This window comes from Lepisosteus platostomus, chromosome 1 (assembly GCF_059453375.1).
Source record: "Lepisosteus platostomus isolate fLepPlt1 chromosome 1, fLepPlt1.hap1, whole genome shotgun sequence".
Lineage (NCBI taxonomy): Eukaryota > Metazoa > Chordata > Actinopteri > Semionotiformes > Lepisosteidae > Lepisosteus > Lepisosteus platostomus.
Window position 1 is genome coordinate 13,740,898 of NC_142611.1, and position 25,614 is coordinate 13,766,511.

The following is a 25,614-nucleotide window of genomic DNA, read 5'->3' on the forward strand; positions in this document are numbered from 1 at the left end:
AGGAAATAAAACATTAGAAGATTCACTGTGAAGGCATTTGTGGGGATTACCCTTTTGAAATTGACCTATAGGATTCTACAGAGAATTAGGACATTTCTATAGAAACCTATACTGTATGTTATCTATAGGTTATTTTTGTGAACCTTATAGGTTCTTAATTACTTGTGTCTTCAAAGGTTTAACAAAATAGTTTCTTTTTTACTTAGCCATAAAAAACCCTCAACATTTCTTGCAGAATTAAAGAAACGTAATGATCAAGCAGTCCAGTTAACCTTAGAGAATACCCAATTTAAGATAGCAAACAACAGTTTTATGGGTCAAAAAATACTGTCAAGGATACGGATACGATAGGATATAATTCTAAAAAATAGCTTTGTAGGATAGGATGTAATTCTTTTAATAAAAGTATACAACTTCTGTAGTATTGTTCAGGGTTAAGCTAAACTATTTTGCTTTTTCTTCAACTAAGAATATTGTTTAATTTTAATATATATGCTCTGGCATCTCTAAAAAAGGTTTAATGAATTAACAATTGTTGTTATATGCACTCAACGAAGAGTTTATCCACATATCTGAACAACGTGTGACAGCTGACATCTCGTTAAAGTACACTTAGAATAGTTTTTTCGCCTTCAGGTCCGACAAATGTCAGCCATTTTCTCTTGGCAAAAGGTCGATGTCTTCCATGTTGTTCAAAAGGAAGCACGTTTCTGGTTCTGCAGTTAGATGGCAGTATGGGACTGGGAGTTCAAAGAGGAAACTGCTGATCTGAGGAGAGGAAATAGGCACATGATGATAGGCGCTGTGGACAGAAGCAGGAAGCTGAAGAATGCGTGTGTTCCTAAGCCCCTGTTGTAGGATTTCACTGGTATTGCTGGGCTCAAGGTCTGGTTTAAAAAACGGGTTCGGTTTGCAAGCAGTCACCCCGTACCTAAGAAAAATGTTGCATTATCAAACGGAGGAAAGAGGACGGCCGAATACTCTTGACTACAGGATCTATTTTAGTAAGTTATGTCTCGCCCCGAGAAATCCGAATTGTATGCGGATTTTTCAAAATGCCTTTCACGTGTAACATAACCTCATTCATTTAGCAGCGGATTTGACCTGTTTCCGGATAACACGGCAACGACCGAACTTGACATTTCCGGTCAGGCTACTTTGCATTATATATTAATATTCGGTGATCTGAATATTTAAATATGGAAAGCCCTGTTCTTTTAGCATGTATTTTATTTCTGAAAGAGCACACACAAAGCAGATTACATTATTGTGAAACTCCGCATTAATATTTCAGCGCCCATTGCCACTGTGCAGTAGTTATCATTAACGAATGAAACATCGTATTTACATCGGACCTGTTCATTTGTAAGATGACTTTTTAAAACATAAAGGCAAATGGTTTCGCAGCGTTTATTGGCTACAGTTCAGGGTTTGTTTGTAGCGGCATAGAATTAATGCCTCTTGCTTGGTAGCAGTTTTATGTTGTGACCATCAATCCCGTGGATTATTACAAATGGATGTGTTTGTAACGAATGGATTTATTATATAAAGGAGTCATCGATATTCTAATAATAACAGCCCAAACGTCGTTCTCCATGTGAATAAGAAGCAATACAAAATGTGTTTGTCGGTAAAGAGATGTTGAGATTCATTTGCATTATTAAAACAGTTTGTAGATAAGGTACCTACTGTATAATTTATAAACTGGGTGCTCCAAGCCTCCTTATGACTGTTGAGATCAGTGGTGTCCAGCCTTGGTCCTAGAGTAACACACGCTCCTGGTCATCATTCCAGCTGTGCTGTGAGGTTCCAGTGCTAAGTGGTGGCATACTGTAATTGACATGCTTGCTTGTTTAGACGTACAGACCTTAACACAGGTCTTGACTTGCTTGCCATTATTTCTGAGTAAACAACCCTTACGAGTTGGTCAGTGAGTGATGAACAGACACTGTATGAGACAAGCCTGCAATGAGCGTTTCTCCTTCTTCAGAGGTCCCGTTGGATACATTTCTGACGGCACACCTCAATGAGGGCAGTTCTCAAACTCAGAAATTGGTGCAGAGTTGATACCCATTATACATCACATTTGACCCTTTAAGAGCTGTAAGCAAATGTACAAAGATGTCCTAATAGAAAACCAAAGTCAGTGAGCCTTTGGTTAAGCAATTCATTTTCTTAGCTCAGAGACAGTATTTGAGCAGGACCAGGGTAGGGAACCAGGGGCTTAGACTTTTGTTTTGTCCCTTCACATGCTCTCCCACCCCTTTTCTTAGGTGTCGGTAATGGTGTCGCTATGTGCATATATATGGTTGACAGTGTTGGGCCTGTAAATACATCTTAGTGATCCTCAGACAGTTTTGTTATAACTCATTGCCTGCAGTATCCTGCCACACATGCAGCGCTGTGGCTCATCTTGTACAGAGCTGGTTGGCGGCTGGTGAGGGTTTGGGTTCAAATCCTCAGGTCTCCACAGACTACACAGCATTTTATAACCCCCCCTCCACACACACACACACACACACACACACACACACACACACACACACACACACACAGACACAGTGTGTACCCTGGCACTCACAATTTGCCTTGCAAGAAGTACCTGTTGCTTTACTGAATTTATTTCTACAGTATGGATCTATTCCCTCCTAAAGTGTCTGTTTCCATCCTGTACTGTTGGTAGAGAGGGAATGACAGGAGTTCCACTCAGATTAATTTATTTTTTCCTCTCATGCCTTAAGGAGAGATTTTACAACATCCCAAGTGCACAATGTAGTTGTTACACATTTGTTAGCAATTGTTTTGAAAATCCCCACAGTGGCGGGTCACTTTCATCCTCATCTAGGAGGGGAGGGGTGGGGAGTTTCCCTTGGCTGCAACATTTTGGAATAAATCCCCCCCATTTTTCATATAAGATCTCTGTTTACCCCTCACAGACACATCACTTCTGCCCCAGTCTGACAGCATTACTTTGTGCTGCCAGTTGTTTTTGTGTGTGTGTGGGTTATAATACTTTGCATTGGCTTTTGTTTCTTGCATGATAAAACGATCATGAAATGCAAAATAAATAAAAATGAGATTGTTTGTCACACAGTGCTGCATGTTTATGTTAGCACAGAGACTGTAAGTCTTTTTCTAGACCTTACGGCTCAGGCAAGTCTTGATGGTCAAGGGATCACTGATATTCTGATCAGATAAATCCTGTCCTTTTTGCAATGAAATTAGTTGTTTTATTATAGCTGTTTATTCTCAGAAATGCAACATTTTGTTTATGTGCATTGATTTCTGTTGTGTGATGAAGTGGTGGCCCAACACTAAAATGATGGATCTCTGTGCTTGGTTTTAAGGGGTAGAGTATGGTAGTTAAGGCACAGAATAGTGCCTGTATCTGTAGATGTCCCTCGCTTATCACTTGAACAACCTGTCATCTACTTACAGGGAAAGATGTATGTTTATGACAATTCATATTTTATTTTAACCCCTATTTTACCAGGGAAGTTAAATATTAAATGCTGAGACCTAGCTATGAAAATGAACATGATAAATCAATTAGGCTTAGAATTTTTAATAAAGCAAACTGTGTTTACACTGAAGAATACCAATATCTGTAGCTTACAAGATGAGGAGGACCCATAGAGAAAGCAATTTTAAAGCACAATAATCTTAATGGTGATAAGACAGCAATTTTTTTTTAAACCGTATTAAATTCTGGATTATGTTCAAGTAGTGTGTAATAATGAGAGCTTTTCTCTTTTTGTTGATCTTTAGAAAACCAAGGGATACGATCATTGATATTTTACAAGCCAAAGATTGAATATGTGGTTATTAAAAAAAACACACATCCGGCCTCAATACCTTACCCAGTCTGCTATTCATTTAGGAAAACTATAACGTGGTCATTGAGGAAAGAGGCGATTATCATTTGGAGTGACAAGAAAGGCACTCCAAGTACACAGTGCCGATAAGTAAAACTTAAATTAATATTAGCAAAGGAAGGCTCAGTATTTAATGGGTTTCCGTTGAACAGAAGCCAAATACTTCTAGAATAAAAATGCTGCGATGGAAGGCTTTGTCGGCTGACATTTTGAGTTAAAACTTCAGGCAGTGTAATGTAGTGTGAAGGATGAACACACTTTGGTGGCATGCAATAAAGATGTTTTTCGTATGTCACCAATTAAAGGCATTTGTTCTAAGTGGACAGGTGATAGGCCTGTAAAGCTGTTTGTGTGAGATCTCTGTTCATCCATAAATCACCATCACTGAAAGATGTTAACTGTGGCGCAAAGGTAATATGTCCGGTGGATTACAAGGATAAAAAATGCTGAAGGAGAGTTTTATCGCATCATTATGCTCCCTTTGGCTTGATGTGTGCAATTAGTAGTAATTGACCCTCCTTGTGCACTGAATTTAGTACAGTTGTGGATGAGTAAGTAATATTACCCGAGACAATTGCGTTTGTTTCTTCATGTGTAGGAAATATATATATATATATGTGTGTGCGCATTTGAAGATTTTGAAAGGCAGATTTAAATCCAAAACCTGATTTTAGTTTAAGTTCTTTCAGAAGTAAACTCCATTTGGCTATGTCAGTCTAGAGTGTTTTTTTATATACAGTATGTTTCAATTTTCAAAATAGTCATGGCAACCAGGAGCAGTACATGATTATGAATGTGTGAACATTTTTTTTTTCCATTACCATAAGCCAGGAACTGAATAGTGCAAGTACATCAAAGGACCTTTTAATGAATGGTCTCTTGACTGGCTAAAATCAAGTCATACAGCAGGTCTGACTGTTCAATAGCTGGGAAAAAAGTCTTTAAACACGTATCTGACAGAGCTGAGTCAAGCAAGTCCTTTGATTCTTTTTTATAACCTGAATTGATGTTGGAAGATTGAAAATGATAAAGCTAGAACATTTTTTTGCATATTTTATTGTGCACATTTTAATAATTCCATGTCTACTCGGATACTAATATGTACTGTACACATAGGGTGTGCTGGTTAACTTTAGAATTGAAACAACACCTGTGACAGTGTGTGTCCTCAAAAGGAAATTTGTTTTTTCTGATGAGAGATGTTTGAATAGGAAAACAATGTGATTATTCTTGTTTTTAAGTCAAAGTTACCTCCAAGCTGTCTTCTTTAGCATTTTAACTTTCTCTGTGATTAGTGGTCTTCAGAGCACAATGGCTCCTCTTGATTGTCTTGGTGACGTAAAGTCAGGAAGAGAGAGGAACACATTCTCATGGATTAGAGAGATATAGCTGGAGAGGCTTAACATTGTTTGTAAATCTTGTTCTTATTTAAAGTATAATCCTAGTTCCGTGCTCAGTGAAGGGAGAATTTCATGTCTCGTAAGATAATTCTCAGCATCTTTGCAGCTATGAAAAACTGATGTTTGTAACTCATACAACATTCAGGGTTCACAAAGAAAAACTATTAGGTATTTTCGTTAGCCTACTTTACATATTACTAATAATATGTTAAATCATTCTCAATGAGAAAAATAAAAAATTGATTATTTCTGGAATTTCTGTTTTTCCCCCATTTATTTTGCTGCAGTGTACTTACACCTGTTTTGCAGTACTGCAGCACAGCTCAACTTTATATTGCTGTCTTTAGCTTGAAAGTATGAATACAAGAATGTCTATATTCCCAGACAATGTAACTGTCTTGTATTTCATTTTCTAACCTTTGTCAAATGCTGAAACAAATGCAACACAGTTTAGCACGCCCACTTCAACTTCAAACTGGAATGTGAAATTTGGAATGCTTGCTGGCTGTGTGTGTAGTTTCCAAACTTTGACATTTTTTAAGTTTCTTGATTTTTCTCAGTTTCTCAGTGATTTAGTAATGTGCAATATGTGGCTGTCGCCCGAGTTTGACAAAACCGAAGTTGTTGACAGGGTTGTGGGGTGTTCTTGCAGTTAATACACATTAGAGAAGGGTCATACTGTAAGAAGAGCCAATCATTTTCAGGCCATTCCTTTTATACATCAGGAACATAGAATACATGCATAGAATGGTTGAGGCTAAAAGCTAGGAGACTATTTACACTTATCTTACTGCTTTTAATTCCAGGACTGGAAAGTGAAACAGCTTAGCCCTGGGGCGTGAAACATTCTTATAAATACTGTGATAGGAAAACAAAAGGAGGTGCTCAGATATATATGCATATAATGCAATTATGCAAAACCGGCTCCTTTTGGCCTCCTGAAAGTATTCTTGATATTATTGTTTTATTTTTTTATTTGTGTTTTTTCAGAATCCTCAGAGGGAAAATATATCTCGCCTTTCCATGATATTCCACTTTTCGTTGGAGATGAGCAGGTAAATGGGAGATTTTTAATGTGCCAATTAGGTATGAGTATAGCTTGCTATGCTTCTTCACCTCTTTAAAGAGATAGCATGACGGGATTACCATAGAGGATTACCGCTGATTGTACTGAAAATAAGAAAGGTTACAAATGAGAGAATACCATCCAATCCATAATATTGTTTGATTGCTAGTACTGTAGCTAATAGATCTGTGCATTCTCCTTCAATCATTTTTTGCACTTGTCTATATTAAATGACACCTACCAGGTATTAGCTTGAATTATGTCCAAGCCCTTTTCAATATCCTGTCACATGTACAATTTTTGCTAACCCTGCTATTTTGGTGCATTTTATTAACTCAGATATCGACTATACTACAATCTAGATCATTAATATAAATTAGGTATTGTACTGGTTCTAATACTGGTCCCTGCGGTACGCCACTAATTTCATTAACCCAGTTTGAACGTTTGCCCTTTATCTGTTTTCTGTTTACTATCCATCAAGTTATTTCTTCATCCAAATACACACGTTACATTGAATGTCCACTGCCTACAATTTGAGAAGCAAACTTTTACAAGGAACTTTATCAAAAGCTTTTTGATATCCTAATGAACATTAATGATAATTCGTTTCCATTACCTCTGTTGCATGTTCAAAATAAGATAATGCTTACATTTTCTAAATCAGTCTTAGAATCCTGTCTCTCTATGGATTGTCCTCTAGTTTAGCTCTAATGATCATTTTCATATCCTTAAATGTAATTTAAGTAAGACCCTTTGGTTTCTAATTATTCATAATTCTAGTTCCCTCTTATCTTCTTTCGTTCTCTGGAACATTAAACATTAAACTGTCCGTTAGCCAGATTACGGCAATTCCATATCACAATTTCCCGTGGATTCAGTAGCTTCCGTTTTTGCATTTTTTGTCCTGATACTCCTATTATTTAGGTATGAGTACTTAATGACATGGTCCAATGACGTTTCATTTCTTCTGGGATTGTCTTTTTGGCTGTATCTCCCTTGCAGATCTTCTTTGGCTTTTGCTCTCTTCCATTCTAGTTTAAATGTGTTGGAATTTCTTTATAGATCCTTGCCCCAAGCTGTCTGCTATCCATATTCTTTAGATATAACCCATCACTGCAGTACACATGGCTTTTTCCATAGAAATTATAGGGGTGGTGCTTTGGGGATTCAATATTCACAGTTCCTCTTGCACTATTTTAGCCTTCCTGTATCAGTGCAAATGGAGTATACTGTATAATTATTAGGAGCAGGTGAGTTATGTATATCCTCTATAGCAGTGGTTCTCAAACTTTTTGGACCAAGTACCACCCCTAATCCAACCAAAGCATCCAAGTACCACCTACAAGTCACCATCTCATAGGAACCCCAGAAATTCTCAATGACCAACATGAGTGTGCGTGCACACACACTCACACATACATATAATAAATATTATAATAATAAACTTTATTTGATATAGCGCCTTTAAAGGTGGCTTCTCAAAGTGTTTTACAGAAAAAACATTAACAACAACTAATAAAAAAGTACCATTTCAGTGAGAGGGGTGAGCCTGTTTAGTTGAGCAAAGCAGATGTGAATTAATTTTTTGAGACTTGATACAGTTCCCAACAGAGTCTAACAGATATTAAATCGTCAGGTATTTTCTTGACGGCAAAGGTCTCGCGGTGGATGTTGTAATGCGTACATTCATTTCTGGAGCAACCTACAGTATCTAATTCGTGCAACTACACCGTTATGTCGGTTTGTCATTGCTCTAGCACCGTCTGTACAAACTCAGACGCATTTTATCCAGTCGAGGCCATTCTCTTCGATAAATTCATTCAGAAGCTGAAATATGTGCTCTCCTGTAGTTCCTGTTGGTAGCGGTTTACAGAACTGAAAGTCCTCATGGGACATGACTCAAACTCGTATCTAACTTAAACGAGCAAATTGGCCAAATCAACTACAGACTCATCTAATTGCAGTGAAAAACATCTGCTCATCTTAACGCGCTCTATCAGTGTACTTTTGATATAATCCTTCATTTCAATAATTCTAGGAATGACTGTGTCTTTCAGGGGGAGGGGGGCAGCAGGTCGAGCTGTTTCGCAGCTTTTTCTCTACACATAATACATGTCAGCTCTTTTGCCAACGGCAAATAAGGTTCTTCAAAAATAGTGTAGCTTACCTGCTTTAGCAATCCGCAAGCTTGCATTTTTCCTTGTTTACGTTTTTATTTCCATATTTATTTAAAGTTTTTATTTAATGCCCTTGGGAGCGAAACACAGAGACGCTCGGTGTATTTTTCTCAAATTAGAACAGTTCTGAAATATTTTTCTGTTATCACGCATTCGTGTGCTCACAAGATTACCTGCGTTCGTAGCACGTATTTCTATGCATTCCTGTGTTTACAACGTTGGCATTGTTCCAAAATCACGCACATTCTCCTTTCTCCCTATTTGTGGAGATACAGTAGCTTTTTTTAAATACAATTGGTCACTTGCATCTGTAGCACGCATTCCTATAGAGTGGTATAGAATTACAGAGTATCTCTTGTGTCCACTGAAGTATTAGCGCGTACTGTATCGTAGTACGTAGGCTGCGTATTCGACACGTATTAAAATACAAAATATGAAAACCCGTCCCGATTTTTCAGCGCACACGACACAGTTCCAGGGTCATTTGGCGTACCACCTGGCGGCACTCCACGTACCACTGCCGGTACGCGTACCACAGTTTGGGAACCACTGCTCTATAGAGTTTTCTTGGTTGTTTGATTTTTTTTCATATATTTCTTCAGGGTTATGGCCAAGATGTTCCCTTAAGGATAATCTATGTAAGACATTGGTATCCGTGTAAGTGACTAAGTGCTTTGCAAGATGTGGAGAATTCTACTGTTTCATACTGCTGCTAGCTATTGTGCACTTGAAAAATGAGATGCTGTCCGTATGTCATCTGTCATGGCGTCAGGCCAGATGATATTGTCTTTGTGCTGGTTTCCTGATGGATGAAGAAGTTGACTTCCTCTGCAGGGGTCGTGCGAAACTGCACTGCAGCCAAGACTGGCGATTCACTGCCTTTGTTCGAGCAAGGTGTAATGGTTGCTCCATCGCAGCTCTTTATATCCTGGTTTTGCTGACCTGAATTTACTCCAGCAAACAATATCAGGTCCATTATTTCAGATTTAATTATCAACCTAATCCTCCGTGATTGTGTTGACGCTGATACCTTGGCTTCATTCAAGGGATGGCTGGATGACATCCTTGGTTCACTTGCCTAGTAACCAAATGAGTTTGTGAGCATTGTATGGCAATGTATGGCATTCTTACATTTCTGTGCTTTCTTGTGTTTGACAACTATATTAATATTTTGTTATTAAATGTAGAGGCTTGTAAAGACAGGCTCAGCTGAAACGTCAAACACTTAATAACGAGTGGTTTCCATTTTCAGTCTCTTTTACTTCAGTTACTGAACAGACATTCCATTCTGGATCTTTTTTACATCTCAGGATTTATAAACTAAATTTTCATAAGATAAATAAAATCCAAATGCCAGATAATGTCATTTTCTGTTATCCCTTTAAAAAATAATGAATACTACACTCCAGGTGGAATAATAAAGCATTATTAGACTCATCTGAAAGGTCATGCGGCTTTCCATGCATGATTTTGGTCTCATTTACAGTAGTTGCAGTTAAATCTTTTAAGGATTAGCCCAAACATTTATATTATATACATATGTCGCAGGGTTTTGATTTCATTTGGTGTAAAACAGTTACTCTGCTCAGACTGAATCGCTTATAGGTAAATCAGCCTTACCTTTGTATGTTTGTGGTATGTTTTTTTTTAGGAAAGGCTTAATGTTCAGTGCAAAAGGAAAAAGGTCACTTTAACAGAGTAATCAGAATCCAGTAATGGTATGGTGTTTGCATTAGGCATACAGATCATCTAATGGTTCATTTGCTGAGCTTAAAGACGCGAGATCTTGTACTGCAGAAAAAAATATGGGATTCATTTTAGATGTTAGGAGTGGTGTTTTATCTCTGGAAACTTAGTTAAAAACAGGTATTTTCTGGTTGTCTTTTTTTTCTTTTGTTGTTGATGCCGACACTGTAAACCAAGAAAACAGCACAGGATCGATTGTTAAATGTATTGTACTGGCATAGAATACTTCAAAGTGCCTGCAAGCTGTTCTTTAACTAGTAATTTTCATGCAGCAGTCCACACACCAAGTATGAATATATAAGCCACAGATTTCTGCATTGATTTCTGAGCCTCCAACCATGACGACAGAAAGCCTTTTGAAAAGCATAATTCAATCCGACAAGGAAAAAAATGTTAATTGAATAGTGTGAAAGGTTAAGTGTTTTTGCAGAGGTCTTGTCAATACTAATGTGTCCTACATAGATTTCCAACTGTTCCTTTCCAGAATGCAGCAAATTGTATTCCAGAAAAGGAGCAGCTCCTATTAACATGCTTTGCAGAGAGGAATTAATTTAAACTGAAAACGGATACAAGAAGCTAATATGGAACTAACTATGAGAAGATCCTGGAGAATGGACTGAACTTGCTTTGTCATGTACCTGATAAATTAATAGTCGTTAACTGTAGATAATGTGTTAATTAAGGAAGCCAGAGGTGTGATGCAATCATTTGCTACTGTATAGGCCTGTATGTGTATGTTATGCAATGTAAAAATCTGCCTGAGGGGGGAAAAAAAGCTCTTATATTGTATAAGAGTTTAATTTTTACGTATCCTACATGGACAGTTTTTGCTAAAATAACACATTTTGAACTGTATTTCTGTAGGCATTTCTCTGTGGATTTTTATGACCAAAGGAAACTTTGAGTATTGGATGAACTTTGCAACTGAATTTACTGTTTTCTGATATTAAAACTTGAAAGAACATACGTATTTTCAGAGTTTGAAAGAGGTTAGAAAGAAGTTTTTAAAAATGCTCCTAGAACCTAGAATGTAAAATGCTTTTACAGTCACACTGGTGTCAGCCATTGCAACATATGAATCAGTCAGCATTTACATCCTTAGCACAAAGCCCTGTGTCTCCATAACCTGGTGGATGATCCAAATCCATTTTTTCTGAGATATCCTGAGTCTCTTTACATCAGCAGCCTATGAACTGAAGAGCAGAGGTCACTTTGACCAGTTGAACCTGACCTCTGTCCCTCAAGAGCTCGGGTGGAGATCATTTACTGTATGAAGACCCACAATATCTGCTTTTGTCTTAGTGGGGTGTGACACTCTATGGTGTTGTATCCCTCACTTTCAGCAGCATTGTTTGAAATCTACACTGAAGATCTACATGGAAGAAGGTTTGAAATAAAGTCTTTGATGTTGACTTTGTGTGACCATGTTCTTCTTGTTTTTTTACATTTTCTAAGTGTGGTCAGTTTTTTTTAAAGAACTCAAGAAAAGTATTCAGTAGTGTGCTCTCTTTATTTATTCTGGGTCTCATGACTGTAGGACTCCTGGCAAGCTTAACGTATCTAAACACACATTAAGGAATCATGAAGGGTGAAGCCCCCAGTAAACAGTACTAAGGTGCTGTAACTCCCATTTTATAAATGCCACCTTAAAGCTCATGCAGTCCATGCTACTGTTATTCTTGAATAATGATAACTTTTATTTTATACAGTGCCTTTCATGGCATATGATTTCTAGGCACTGGATAACAAAACAAATGAGATATTTGTGTACAGATTAAAAAAAAGGAAATGAAACAAGTAAATTCTGAAATATAAAAACAATGTTAAGGACAGGGTTTGACAGACTTGATGGGCTCGGAGGTTATTCCGTAGTCCTGGAGCAAAAGAACAGTCCCATTGTTCAGTGTCTTGTGCTATGGAAAGAATGGCATGAAGGCATGACACATTCACCTCATGTAAAGATGTTGGATGCTGTGTTGTATTTGGAGTCAGGAGCAATACATTACTGAACATATCAGGCCATGGATTTATCGGTGCTTTTTACTCTTTTACTCCAACTTTATGCCTATCAAATGACTAAAATATGTTGATAACACTTGATATGTGAAATATTTTTGTTAACTAAGTTATATGCATATACATTTTTTCCCCCCACAGGAAAATGATGTCCCTACCAAGAGGGTTAAGAAAAATGAAAATGAGGTATTTCTGGTTTGTCAGCCCGTTTCCTGAGACGAACATACCCTGCTTTTCCAGACTTCTCACATTTCTGTGGCGAAGACAGAAGAATGTAAACATTCAGATCAGAAGTAGTTATTATGCTAAAGATTGATAAAGTCATTGACAAAAGATGGATCATAAATATAGTACTTGTATGTTTGGAAAAAACATTTTTTGCACAACTTTGTGTTTTACTATGGGGTTATTCCGGTGAAGAATAACATTTCTCAGGCTCACAGTCTCTACTAATAGCTGTTATATTTTTTTGCTAGTCTATCAAGGTGCTTTTACACCGTTTCTTGATACCTGATTGTGGAATTTGATTATGGATTACTGATGCAAAACCTGATTTTTCTGATTTTGCAATAAACTACTTGCAGTTCTTAAGTGAGGGATATGATAGTATGGCTTTCTTTTGTTTTGCCTGATAACAAATTTCAGAAAGTGCTGTGCTTTTTCGAAATCACAGCATTAATCACAGTTTTATTTTGAAGAAAGTGCAAAGTGGAGCTCACCTTCAGATAGAAACAGTTACTTTGAACAAATGAAAACTTGTCAGGACATCTCCGGTTAAACGTGGTGAAAATAATGATAAGCCTGACCCATTTCAGACTGAATTTCACTCACACTCACAAAAAATGAAGTGTGAGATAAAGGAGAATTGGAGATTAGTAATGTAATTTTAAAATGTGCTTGACTGAATAATTCAAAATGGATTCAGTTTGACATTAAAATGTAGTGACCACATACATACAAAGAACATATAAATATATACATTCTTGTTGATTTTTTTTAACATTGAGGAAAGTAAACATCAGGATTTTCTGTCGGTGTGTAAGCAAGACTAGATGAAGGCACTATTCAGAGTAATTTGTTGACATTAGCCTGTATTCTAAGAATAATCTACATGTATGTTAGCTCAATACTTTACTTGAAATTTGGGGTGTAAATGTATTTTGAATAAAGTGTTTACATCACACTAAATATTCTGACTAACTAATTACAGAAGATTACCCTGCTCATAAACACACTAAAGAGAGTATCTTAAGAAATCTGAAATATTCATATTAATAAAAAAGATAAAAAAGACATTTTGAAATAGAACTGTAATTTAAAATGTAAATGTGAATTTGTATTTAAAATGTAAAACTGACAACGACCTGTTTAAACAAATAAAACTTTGATTCTTATTTTCTAGACCTTGTTTAATATGGTCGTGGAGGTGCCACGCTGGACAAATGCCAAAATGGAGGCAAGTACTTGTTTATTTTTTCATACATGTTTCTGCTATTAGGCAACATATTTAAATAGATGTGGACTATAAAAGCATTAACATTCTGAATCATGGGCTGTGTTTTTTGAAAGCTGATACAATAGAATCTCTCATATCTTCTTTCCAAGTGGATGTACACAGTAGCTGTTAGTGTAGTGTACTGCAGGGAACATTAGGAACATTGAGTGCCTTACTGCATTTCAGCACCATTTATACAATACATGACCAAACTTTACTTTTATATTGTGATATGCAGCGTATGGGGTAGAATAAATATATATGAACACCTCTAGGAGTGCTTATGCTGTATATTCCTGTATTTACTTATTAGCTAAGTAAGTAACTTTAAGTTAATCTCAATCCTACAAAATAGGTTAAGGGCTTAACTATGGTTTTAGATTGGTGACTGTCGCCTCACAGTTTGGCACCCAAACATACTAAACATACTGTTTAATGACCAAACAGACTAGCAAATGCCCTCCTGAAAGGTGGGCCTGCAAAGCTTTTACAGTGCTTTTTAAACCAAAAATGCTACAGCCATTCCACAGCCCTGAATAGCTTAAATGCAGTGGCTTAAATTCACTGAGAAATGAGCCATAGTTGGTGCTGCACATTAGAAAAATTGTAAAGGTAGCTTGCCACTAAAGACATTTGTGGTGGCATTATGAGATCTAATAATTTATTTTGTGGTTTGAGTATTCAAATCATATATCTCAGTTTGCGTGGGACTAAAACCCATCTTTCATGAATCATCACATTTCAATTTTGCGATAATTGCGACCTTCACTAAAATGAAGAGTTTGTTGCTAATATTATTAATGATGATAATTATCAAGGTACGAAGCGTATTCTATCAAGCCAGGTAGAAAGGGAGCATTATTTCCAAGGGGCAATTTGGTTTAGAGCAGCAGACAATATAAAGAAAACCCACAAACAAACAATACATATGTACATACCCAAAAGTTAAGAATGTAGTGGTGTGTTTTGAACAAAAAATGTACAGTGAAGTTGTGGTGGTGTTATACAGGAAATTCCTGTTTGGAATTTCTCCTGTGTTCTTGACCAACTCAGTCACAAATCAGGATGCTGTGACATTACAGATTCAATAAATCTGAGTGTTTTGACCAGCTCTTAATTCTTAGCAGTTTCACAAATGTATGTGTGATTACCAAGTACTTCCAGCAACAAACAAGGAAAAAGGTGTCATTTTTAAATAAATAACATTTCTTAAACTGTATTGGAGTTCTCTACAATGCTGACAAAAGCAGCACATCATCTTCAGGGAAGTGCTTTGTCACTAGTCATGGTTACTGCATTTAATTACGCATAATAAAACATTTGATAATCTGAGATTTCAGAAAATTACAGAGATAATTATGTTCAGCGTTTGAGAACCTATTACTTGTAGCGTCTTTAGTTCTATTCATGGTCTATTCGTGGTTTACATTGAAGTACTTCAAAGTGAAGCTATCAGTCATCTTTAAATTTATAAGAGTAGTGGCTACAATGTTAATTTGCAATATGTGTGTATTCTGTGAATTTAGCACTAAATTGACCACTTAAGGAACGGAATTTTATATTATCCAAAATCGTGTGCATGGTTTTGAGCAGTGGTTCTCAATTCTGGGCCTGGTGACCCAAACGCCTGTTGGTTTTTGTTCCAGCCACACCTTCAGATATACAATCAAATCCTTCATTGACTTAATAATTATAGATAATTAGATTCATTTGAACAGGTTGTTCCCAGCTTTTAAACATGTTGGCACATTAACCGTGTATTTTGTTAGTGAAATAAAATGCCAAACTTTGTGACTTGAAACAAAATGCAAATATTCAATTGAAACAACTTCTTAAAAAGACCTCAGTTATCTAATTAAGGTGCCATGGAATGAAAACCAACTGGTGTATGTGTCAACAGGAACAAAAACAAAAAAAATACTAATCCCTCCCTTTTACTGCCACCTGTTGGAAGGATACCACATTACTGACAAAAGGCATGATCTATACATTTTGACAACCTCCGTTTAAGATGATAGTTGGAAGGAAGATAGGAAATCATTGATTCATTTGCTGTAACAGAATTTAAGAGCAATTTTGCAGTCCACTGAAGCAAACACATGCTTTTAGCAGTTTACTTCAGCCCTTTCTTTTATTTTCAATATAGTGAAAAAGACAAATGTTGAATGTCCTTCTATCTTTTTCCCACCATTTTCTGTGGGAATACATAAAAATCCATTTTATTTGTTTTCCGTAAAATGCAACATTGTCATATAATTTCAGATTAGGTCTCGAAAAATGTGAGGGTGGAAAGTTGGAACCAAAAATGTCCTAAAAATAACTCTGTGCACTCAATTTTTAATGCTTCTGCAGCCTCTGCAGTCGAAGTTTAATGATATTTGAACACTCTAGGCACACTGTAGGTTGTAAACTAGCGAACTCCCAACATCAAAGTCACTGCAAAGGTTGTTCTGGTTTTGAGATAAGCCAGTTATGAAAAATGAATGAATAAAATCACTAATGAACAAAATTATCAGTGCCTGAGCGCTGTGTTTGATCATTTGCCTTCCAAATCCATTGCCCCACTTGGAATTCCAGATTTTGGATCTGTTTTCATTCGCGCTTAAAAACATTCTCCATAACTTAAAGCTCTGTATTCACTTGTCTAATTTATGTCGCCATTTAAAAAATGAGTTTTTTGAGTAAGTGCTTTGGAGTTCTGAGAAGTATTTTTTATTAAATTAAACATAATGATTCCTTTTTCGTGCCACACAGTTCTTTCTGGAATGATGGGTGTGACAAATTGCTTTTACCTGAAATTCACAACAGAGAGTCTATCTGGGGTGGATATACAGTATGTCTCATGACATAAATGATTGTTTTGTCTTTTCTGTAGATTGCAACAAAAGACCCGCTGAACCCAATTAAACAGGACGTAAAGAAAGGAAAACTTCGATTTGTTGCTAATATATTTCCCCATAAAGGATATATTTGGAATTATGGTGCCCTTCCCCAGGTAAGACCTGAACTTCACCTTGTGTGAAAAACAGCCCTCTCTGAACTAAAACCATACATTTTAAATTTATGTTAATAAACTCATTAAGTCCTGTATTTCGTATACTGTAACATGCACAAAGTACATAACATGAAAATTGGATAGATTGACATTTGGGAAGATTGGACATTGAAGGTTTTATATTATGTACAGTAAGATGTTGTGCATTACAGTTTCTAAATGTATTTGTTTATTAAAAAATGTCTTCTGTTTCTTGAAAATGGGTATTAGACTCCTTGCGATCCCTGAAAGGGCTTGGTTTTTGTTCCACTTGAGTATTCAGTTACAAAGTTGGTCTCATTATTTAATTATAACTGCATATCAACAATACTTCTAAGCAGGCTATGTTGTTGTGTTGTGTTATGTTTTACAGGTAGCTGTACCTTTAATTTTGTGAACATTTTTATTTTCTTCATCAATTGAAAATTAGAACATAACAAACCCTGACAACAATGGAGAGCCACATCCAAAATTAAGTGAACATTTTGTAAAATCAACTGCAAAAGACCTTAAGAAAAATCTCATATGTAAGGGATAAAATGCTTATGTTCAATGTTCAATTAATGAGCGAACCAAGGACAGTTTGACACCAATGTTTTAAAACATCCTAATGTACAGAAATTTAATTTAATCTTAATTCTTGCCTGATTGTTTGTTATAGTGCAGGTGTTCAGTTTGATTGAATAACACTTTTTTTTTTAACAGACGTGGGAAGACCCAAGTCACACGGACAAAGACACAAAGTGCTGTGGTGACAACGATCCAATCGATGTCTGTGACATTGGTTCAAAGGTGTGTTTTTAGTTTAACACTCAGGACAAATTTTTTTGGTACGAAGAAAAGGTCTTCAAGGGGACGTTTGGGGCTTTCTGTGTTTAAGTGGTGACGTAGAAATGTCAGTTCTCCAGTCATCTTGGAAGATGTATCAGTCTCAATGTGGGCTCACTGTGTGAAAAGATGCAACTGCCTTGACAACACATCACATTGCGGACTCTACAGTTGTCTTAATTCTTGCCTGATTCTTTGTTATTGTGCAGATGTTCAGTTTGATTGAGTAAAGAATTTAAATTTCCCAGATTCTCTATATGCAGTGCAGTAGATACACTTTTTTTCCAACAGTAACTGACTGTGGATTATTATCAGAAAATGGGCAGCCTGCTGCATGCCTCTAACTAAGCAAAGGTGTAAACAAATCTTCACAGATGGAACCTAGTGAAAGTATTCAGCTTTAAGGGTAGAGTAAAGGTCATTTTGTGTAGGTCTGCACCAACTTTTTTGTCCATTCTTTTTGGCAGATTTGCTGAAGCACACTCCAGTGGTTTGGGGATTTCTTCTGCAAATCTTTCCGCTGATTCTTTAGGATTCAAGTCAAGACTTTGAATGGACCTCTCAAGCACATTCATTCTCTCATCCTTAAGCCACTCCAGTGTTGCTGTGACTGTGCTTTGAGTGATTCTCGTGCAGAAACATGAACATTTGCCCCAGTTATGTCTTGAGCAGATTGAGACAGTTTTCTGTTCAGACTTGCCTGTGTTGCCTCTATCAATTTACCTCAATCTTGAGTCCTTGGTGATGAGAAGCAGCCAGTAAACATAATGTGGCCACCCCCATGCTTGACATTAAAGATGGTGATGCAGCGTGTTGAGTTTGCTCCAGACATAATGGTTTGCTTTTATACAAGAAAGGTATGGCCAATCTGAACGTAAAACCTTTTGCAACATGTTTACAGTTTCGCTTAAATGATTTGTTGCCAACTCTGTGCAGGTTTTTGCCATATAGATGAGCTTTGTGGAGTGCATGTGATACTGTCGACTTGGGACATATTCGCCCATCTCAGCCATTGAACTCTGTAGTTATTTCAGAGTTGTTGCTGGTCTCATGTTGGCATCCCTAACCTGTTTCCATGGCTTCTAAGTTTGGAGGGGTGGCATAATTTAGGCAGTGTCAGGGTAGTAAATTGCACCTTCCTGTTTTTGATGATTGGGTAGTGTGCCCTCACAGGGATATTCAGAGGCTCTGATGTTTATGTTCCCTACTCCTGATCTGTGCTTAGATACTGGTTAGTTTATACTTGACTTGCATTGAAAGATCCTTTGTCTTAATGGCTGAATTTTTATCTGAAATTCAGTACTTGACCAATGAACCTCAAAGAGAGAGATGTTTTTTTTTTGTGTCTGAAATCATGAGGACCACTAATCTTGCATATAGACAAGTGATCATGTAGCTAATTGTGTGTATGTAAATTAATTTTGGTTTGCCACAGCAAAGGGTTGGAATACTTACGCAATCTTTAAAAAAAATGTATTTCATATTATTAATTTCATATTATCTGTTTACTATTTATTTTATAAAATAGATTTTACCTATTGAAATAAGTCTTTTTCTTGCTTTGAATATGTAGAGTTAGTTGTGTATATGACGAATATTAATTTCTATGCAAGAGTCTGAGTACTTTTGCATGGCACTCTGCCTACCTTTTGTAGAGACTAGACCATTTGTGTACTTGGGAATCCCAACCAACCAACTTTTCACAGGCTGGTGTACAAACTGATTAGGAAACAATAGTGAACATACTGTACATAATGGATTGTGAATGCATGACACAACCTTTTGGTCCAACTGAAATGCATAGAAATTATTTTCTGATGTATTAGATAACCTCTTCTCTGTACAGCACTGTGCATTTATATTTAAACTTAATTTAATTTGTAGGAGCTGAACGTTTTTGCTCTTACTGTCTACTTTAATGTAGTACAGTACTACTTTTTTAACATTAAGGGTTTGTGTGCCTTTCCATTCATCCAGGCTGATAGGCTTAAGTAATGTCAATACATGAGTTCAGCTGCTCATTTTTCTAAACATAAAAGTTGATATTTGCAACTTTCAAAATGAGGAGAAAAGAAAAAGGAAGGAGCTGAAAGAAAATTCAAAGTTAGAAAGTTTAATACAGCAGAGCCAACTTGCACTTCAGATTTACAGATGTAGGTCACAAATATAAACCTATGTCCTAATGTGTTTTTTTATTGAAGAACTTTTTCAATGATGATATGAAGCCATCATCATTAGAAAAGCACATTGCGATAAAGCATGCAATCTAAAAAATACTTTGAAATACCACTTGAAATGCCAGGGGAGATGTTCACACTGTAACATGAGTTTAGGCAAAGTAGAAGTGGTGTGAAAAGCCTTATAATGGTAATTCTCTAAATTACAAAATTTCATAAGTACATAAGATCTCCAAATCTCTGATTTTGTCTCCTGCAGGGGACAGTTGTAAAGCAGAGCTTTGTAGTGAGCATGCACATAAAGCTAAAAAGATACCACTTTTACAACATATTTTTTCAAAGACTTTCTGAAATGGTACATAATATGGAGCCATACAGATGCTTTCCAGAATGATGAGTTCACAGACAAGCAAAATAATGCTCAGGTGTTAGTAATTTGTTCAGTATATTTTGGGAAAAAGTAAATCATCACATTCTAATGTTATTATAGTTTAATACTATATTTTGCTTTAGATGTTAATGTGATGAATATTGAAAAAGGCACACATGAGGTAAATGGGAAGATAGGTGGACACCATCTTGAATAACAATATTGCATCGTCATAAGAATGTTATTCATAATTTTAATTTGTGTAGTGTTGCCCTGGCGTCTTTTGATCCTGAAGTTAACTTGTCATACTATGCACAGGTATGCTCACCAGGAGAGGTGATTCAGGTGAAGATATTGGGCATTCTAGCTATGATTGATGAAGGTGAGACAGATTGGAAGATAATTGCTATAAATGCTGAGGACCCAGATGCTCCAACCTTAAACAGTAAGCATTTGGTACAAAAATGACTAATGTTTTGGATTTATTGTGAAAAAGCTTATAATGGGCCAAGAGAAAGCCATAGTTTAAAAAAAATAATAAATCCCTATAAATGTCCTTCTACAAATTACACCTCTATTTTATTGTATGTATTTTTGTTGTTCTTTCTATGATGCAAAACTTTGTGTTTTGGAAAGGCATTGAAGATGTCCGTAAACAGAGACCTGGTCATTTGGAAGCAACAGTAGACTGGTTCAGAAGATACAAGGTGCCAGATGGGAAGCCAGAAAATCAGTTTGCTTTTAATGGACAATTCCAAAACAAGGTACCCTTATCAGGCTCATTTAAAAGATTGAAGTTTTTTCTTTCCGGGGTTTCTTCTTTCATACTGCATTAGTCCCGTTCATCTCAAAATCATTTACTAGGTGTTATTTATTTACTGCACATGAAGATGATGTGGTGCAGGCTGGTTAGTGATGGTTTTGCTTTACATTAAGTTTAGTTAGTGGAATCCCATTGTTACCATAATGGAATATTTTGCACTCAAAAAGCAGTTAGTACATTTGTCCATTTCAAAGTTTAAGTCTGCGAAAATAATCTAGAAATATGTGTGGCATTATTTGTCTATATTTTTTTTCAAAAAGGGGTCAAATGTTTTTTAGTGGAAGTTGGTGCTTGGTCAACAAGCTAGAGTTACTTCTCACTGGGTGCAATACTGAAAATCTTAACCTGTTAACCTATAGAGGAAATCAGGACACTGCCTTGCTGCTGAATGTAGTCTCTTTGTTCTGGCAGGACTTTGCAATAGAGATAATTAAGTCCACTCACAAGCACTGGAGGGCACTGGTGCAGAAACAGGCTAATGGAGGAGCGATAAATTGGTGAGTCAGTGGGAAATCTTCCACAAGGGTGCTCTTAAGATCTATGGACTGAAGAAACACACAATTCGGGTAATGTTGCATGGGTCTCTTGGGCTCCCATTATTGTTTTATTCTTCCCTGCTGTTGTTTGTTGTACTTATCTTGAACAGTATTTCACTTTTTACCCCATGAAAATAAAAGGGACAACTGCAGAGCTATACATGAGACTTAAATCTAAAATTCTCTTTAATGTCTCAGTTAAAAATGTGAAAACAAAACTGAACTATGCTTGAAACCGCTAACATTGTCTGAATAAAGCTGTTCAGCAATGATGCTTCCTGCCTGTAGAAGCAGATAGATTTAGAGAAGCATCATTGTTTTATCACTGATTATTCAATAAATTGTACAGCCTGTTTGGGAACACTTAAAAGTGTTCATTTGTCTTAGGTCATTGCAGTCATTTCTTTGTCTGCAAGCGTGAGGGCCCGTTTTTTATGGCTTTTTGTGAAAATTCTAATTTAAAACACATTGAATTATGATTTATATCTAAAGATAACTATCTTTTATAAGTTTCTGTGGTTTAGTATTCCTTTTCCCCTGTTTGAATAAGTACATTTTATTTTGTTTTGCAGACAAATTCTCACACAGAAAGTTAAATCCTGGGAAGGTCTTGCCAGAAATAATCAAATGTAGCATTAATGTCACACAATCATGGTGTTCTCCCAGTATTCGCTTTGCTTTTTACTAGTCGTAGTAAGAATTTCTGCTTGTTGTTCTATGTTGTTATCAAGAAGTTCACTCTAGCTGGTTTTAGTAAGTAGTAGAGTGCAGTCTCCATCATCATCAACACAATTGAGAAATAGTTCAATAGTTTTAGACACACAGACGAAGTGTCTAAAAGAGTAAAACAATTCAGTCTGCAGGATTGTTAGACACATTTGTTCTTCTCTCTGAGCAGTCTAGACTTCACTCAAAGTGGCTGAACCAATATGCATAACAATAGTTTTCAGTCATACAGGGTACAGCAGTGCCCCTCTCTAACAGAAATGTTCCCAAGATGCTGGTCTTCATATCAAACTCAGTACCCTTCTAACATGAAACATTCTTCCATATATAACATACTGTAAATGTCTCAAAAAATTCAATAATATTTATTATTAGTCTAATAGAGTTTTACATTCTAAATACTAAAGAAAATTAATACAAAATATAAATATTTTTTGTAAAGCTCTTGATTTGTATATTTTAGATTCTACAGTGTAATGAAATTGAATGTATTTTGAGAGAGAGAGAGATCTGCCACATGTGGCATTACAACATTTAGGAAATAATTGATTAAGTTGTATAAAAATGTTGCAAAATATGAAATAGTTTAATGTCTATGAAATTTCAAAGACCGTTTTCCTTAACATATTAATTTCTTAATTTTCTTTTTCCAGTAAAAATGTGTCGGTGTGTGACAGCCCTTTTAAATGCAGCGGAGATGAAGCTATCAAAATAGTTCATTCGGTGAGAAGATTTTTTTTTTCTGAAACAAAGTAAAACTATCCAGATGCTGTTTGTAATGTCTTTAATTTTTTAAAATATCAAACCAGACAAGGATGTCTGAGGTGATTGCTAACACCTGGCTTTCTATAACCACATCACCTTTTGTAAAATTTGAGAGATGTGCTTTTTTTCCAACGGATTGAGAAATTATGTGATGAACACAGAAACTGAAATTTATATGGTTGAAATTGTTAATGATTGCTTCCCAGTTTATAAAGGTACCTACTACTGAAGATTCTCTTATTAATCTAGTCTTTACAAACAATCAAGATATAATAAATGGAATAGATAGCACATACTGTACCCCCTTGAAAATCACATGAATAATATGACAACCTTTGATCAACCATTTTACATTTCTAAATCTTAAGGTTTAAAATGAGGATTTATAGTTTTGGTAAAGCAGACTATGAAAGAATGAAGCAGTACTTACAAGTAGTGAACTAGGAACAGAAGTTCAAAAGCAAAGTGCAAAGAACAATTTTAGATTAATTTAACTCACCAGGTTACATCAGTTTACATAAGCAAGCAAACAATATAAACTAGTGGACCCCTTTTGTTTGGAGCCTCTCTTATATTCTAATGTTCTTATTTCTTGTGAGCAAGTATGCTTGCCTTGCTGACATGAAAGAAAACTATGTCCATATGAAATTGATTGCAAACGAATGAAGCATTCCAAGTATCTTAGTAATCCGTTTTGTAGAATGTATTTGGTCAAATGGGTATGTTCCTTTTTTAAGTAATCGCCAAATGCCCTGTGTTTCAATCCTGCCACACAGAAAATAAAGGGTTTTGCACAAATAAATTACAGTTTCTGTTATATTTAATATGTTCTATTTATTAACTTATGTGCTCATAGAACTATTCAAAATAGCTGTACATGTCTTCACCTCTACCTTGAAACTGCACGAACACCTAACACTGCTCAGATGCATTATCTGCAAATTAACATTGCTAAAATATAACAATCTGTTTTTTGCACAGGGTTGCTGTTTCTTACAAAATAATAATAACATTAAAACAAACGTACAACATACTTTAGCCCCCCGTTAGCACTATTCAATAAGATTATTATGCAGTTATTGATTATATTACCAAATACATATTTGAGTTTAAAGCCTGAAAGGTAGGTGTAAACAACATTTAAATGTGGCGAGACTAAACAGAGAGCTCTGACACGATACAACTTTGTAACACAGAAGCAAATATACAGTGCAAGAAAAAGTGTGAACAACCCCCTCAGATAAGGTGTAGTATTGCAACACAGTAAATAGCAGCTACTCAAAAGAACTAAGAGTGTGATAAAAACAGCCTCTGATATGGTCTTTTATGTTGAGAGTAATGCAGAGCTGGTGGTAAGAGTTTATAGGTTGAAAGGTAGAATTAAGATGCAATCTAAATAATCCTGTCACCTGGTTTATGGGGTACTTTTCCACTGTGTTAAATCAGTGGCTCACTGACTTCCTACATAGCAGTTTATATTTGAGTAGGAGATGTGTGACTTAATCAAAAATTACATCCAATACTTATCTGTATGACGTTATTTTTGGCCTCTCTTGTACTGAAGGTTCTAAGCTCATGGGCAAATAGTTCTGTTCTAATATTTTTAAAGTCTTTTTTATTTTGACCTTTTAATTTTCTATCTTTTAGGCCCCAGAATATGGAAAAGCAGAACCACTGCATCCTGAAGGTAGGTGTCATTTTCCTTTTTGTTTAGTTTTACTGTTTGGGTATACAATGTATAGTTGTACGAACTGCTTTATCATTGTGTGCCAGTTACTCATTCTTAAACATGACGCTGTGAAAATGCAACAGAAAGGTGATGGAAATTCAGTGGTATGGGTTTGTTAAGAGCTATCATTCCGATATTGCAACATCTTCTGCACTGGCTAAAAGGAAGTCAGATGAATAGTATAGATGATATTTCAACAGAAATCCTTGTATTTGGTAAAAAAAAAAAATTAAAGTGCTTGAAAAGCTGTGTAAAAAAGTGGGATTTGCAAATTATTTATTTTCAAAATGTGATCCTAATCAACATTACGATGCAAGTTGCTGGTTCTTGAGAGCGAATTGTTGATTCTCCATTTGCACACTGTAGGTACACTAACTTTTCATTTAATCTAATGCATTTTGTATGTGCATAATGAGTTCTCAAGCTCATTCAAATAATTCTTTACGAGTTTTGAGTTTTAAAAGAAATAATTTTATGGATGGCAATTATAAGTTGTTTTTATATTTATGGACAAATTAGCCTGATGAAAATTGTTGTGATATATTGTTAAAAGGCATCAGTCTCTAATTAAAAAATGTTTTCTGTTTCAGTGAATAAATGGCATTTTCTCGCAAAATGACTCACGAAAACACAAATGGAGCCTTTTCCAATACCTGTTGATTGAAGCCAAAGAGTTCTGTGAAAAACACATGTATGTGTGAGTATCTAATGCACAAAAGACTGCCATGTTTAACAGAATAAAGACCTGAAACTGAGTGTTTGAAACATTGAAATTTCTTTCGTGGTTTTTGTAGTATTCTATAAACATCTTTGCACACTATTTTGTTCCTCTGCAAGTTGAAGTTCAT

At 35.9% G+C, this 25,614-nt stretch overlaps 1 protein-coding gene across 2 annotated transcripts; it reads left to right on the forward strand.

Moving 5' to 3' along the window:
* The first annotated feature begins 755 nt into the window (after positions 1 to 755).
* On the forward strand, positions 756 to 25,539 carry ppa2 (inorganic pyrophosphatase 2). Of its 2 annotated transcripts, XM_088625224.1 has the most exons (12): positions 756 to 1,004; positions 6,266 to 6,330; positions 12,425 to 12,469; positions 13,686 to 13,739; positions 16,654 to 16,773; positions 17,518 to 17,604; positions 20,506 to 20,632; positions 20,824 to 20,951; positions 21,422 to 21,507; positions 22,926 to 22,995; positions 24,685 to 24,724; positions 25,357 to 25,539. In XM_088625224.1, exons 1-12 carry the CDS (start codon positions 830 to 832, stop codon positions 25,383 to 25,385), a joined length of 1,026 nt encoding a protein of 341 aa, XP_088481350.1. In that variant the 5' UTR covers positions 756 to 829; the 3' UTR covers positions 25,386 to 25,539. The 2 variants fall into 2 exon arrangements, with proteins under 2 accessions (XP_088481350.1, XP_088481354.1); XM_088625228.1 differs by lacking the exons at positions 756 to 1,004; positions 6,266 to 6,330 and having other exon boundaries at positions 12,426 to 12,557.
* Positions 25,540 to 25,614: the final 75 nt, after the last annotated feature.

Bases quoted from the DNA above. Each gene is read 5' to 3' on its own strand.
- ppa2 (XM_088625224.1), top strand. From the start codon at position 830: ATGCGTGTGTTCCTAAGCCCCTGTTGTAGGATTTCACTGGTATTGCTG. The intron at 17,605-20,505 runs GTGTGTTTTTAG...TACTATGCACAG, and splicing joins TCTGTGACATTGGTTCAAAG to GTATGCTCACCAGGAGAGGT. The intron at 22,996-24,684 runs GTGAGAAGATTT...TCTATCTTTTAG, and splicing joins CTATCAAAATAGTTCATTCG to GCCCCAGAATATGGAAAAGC.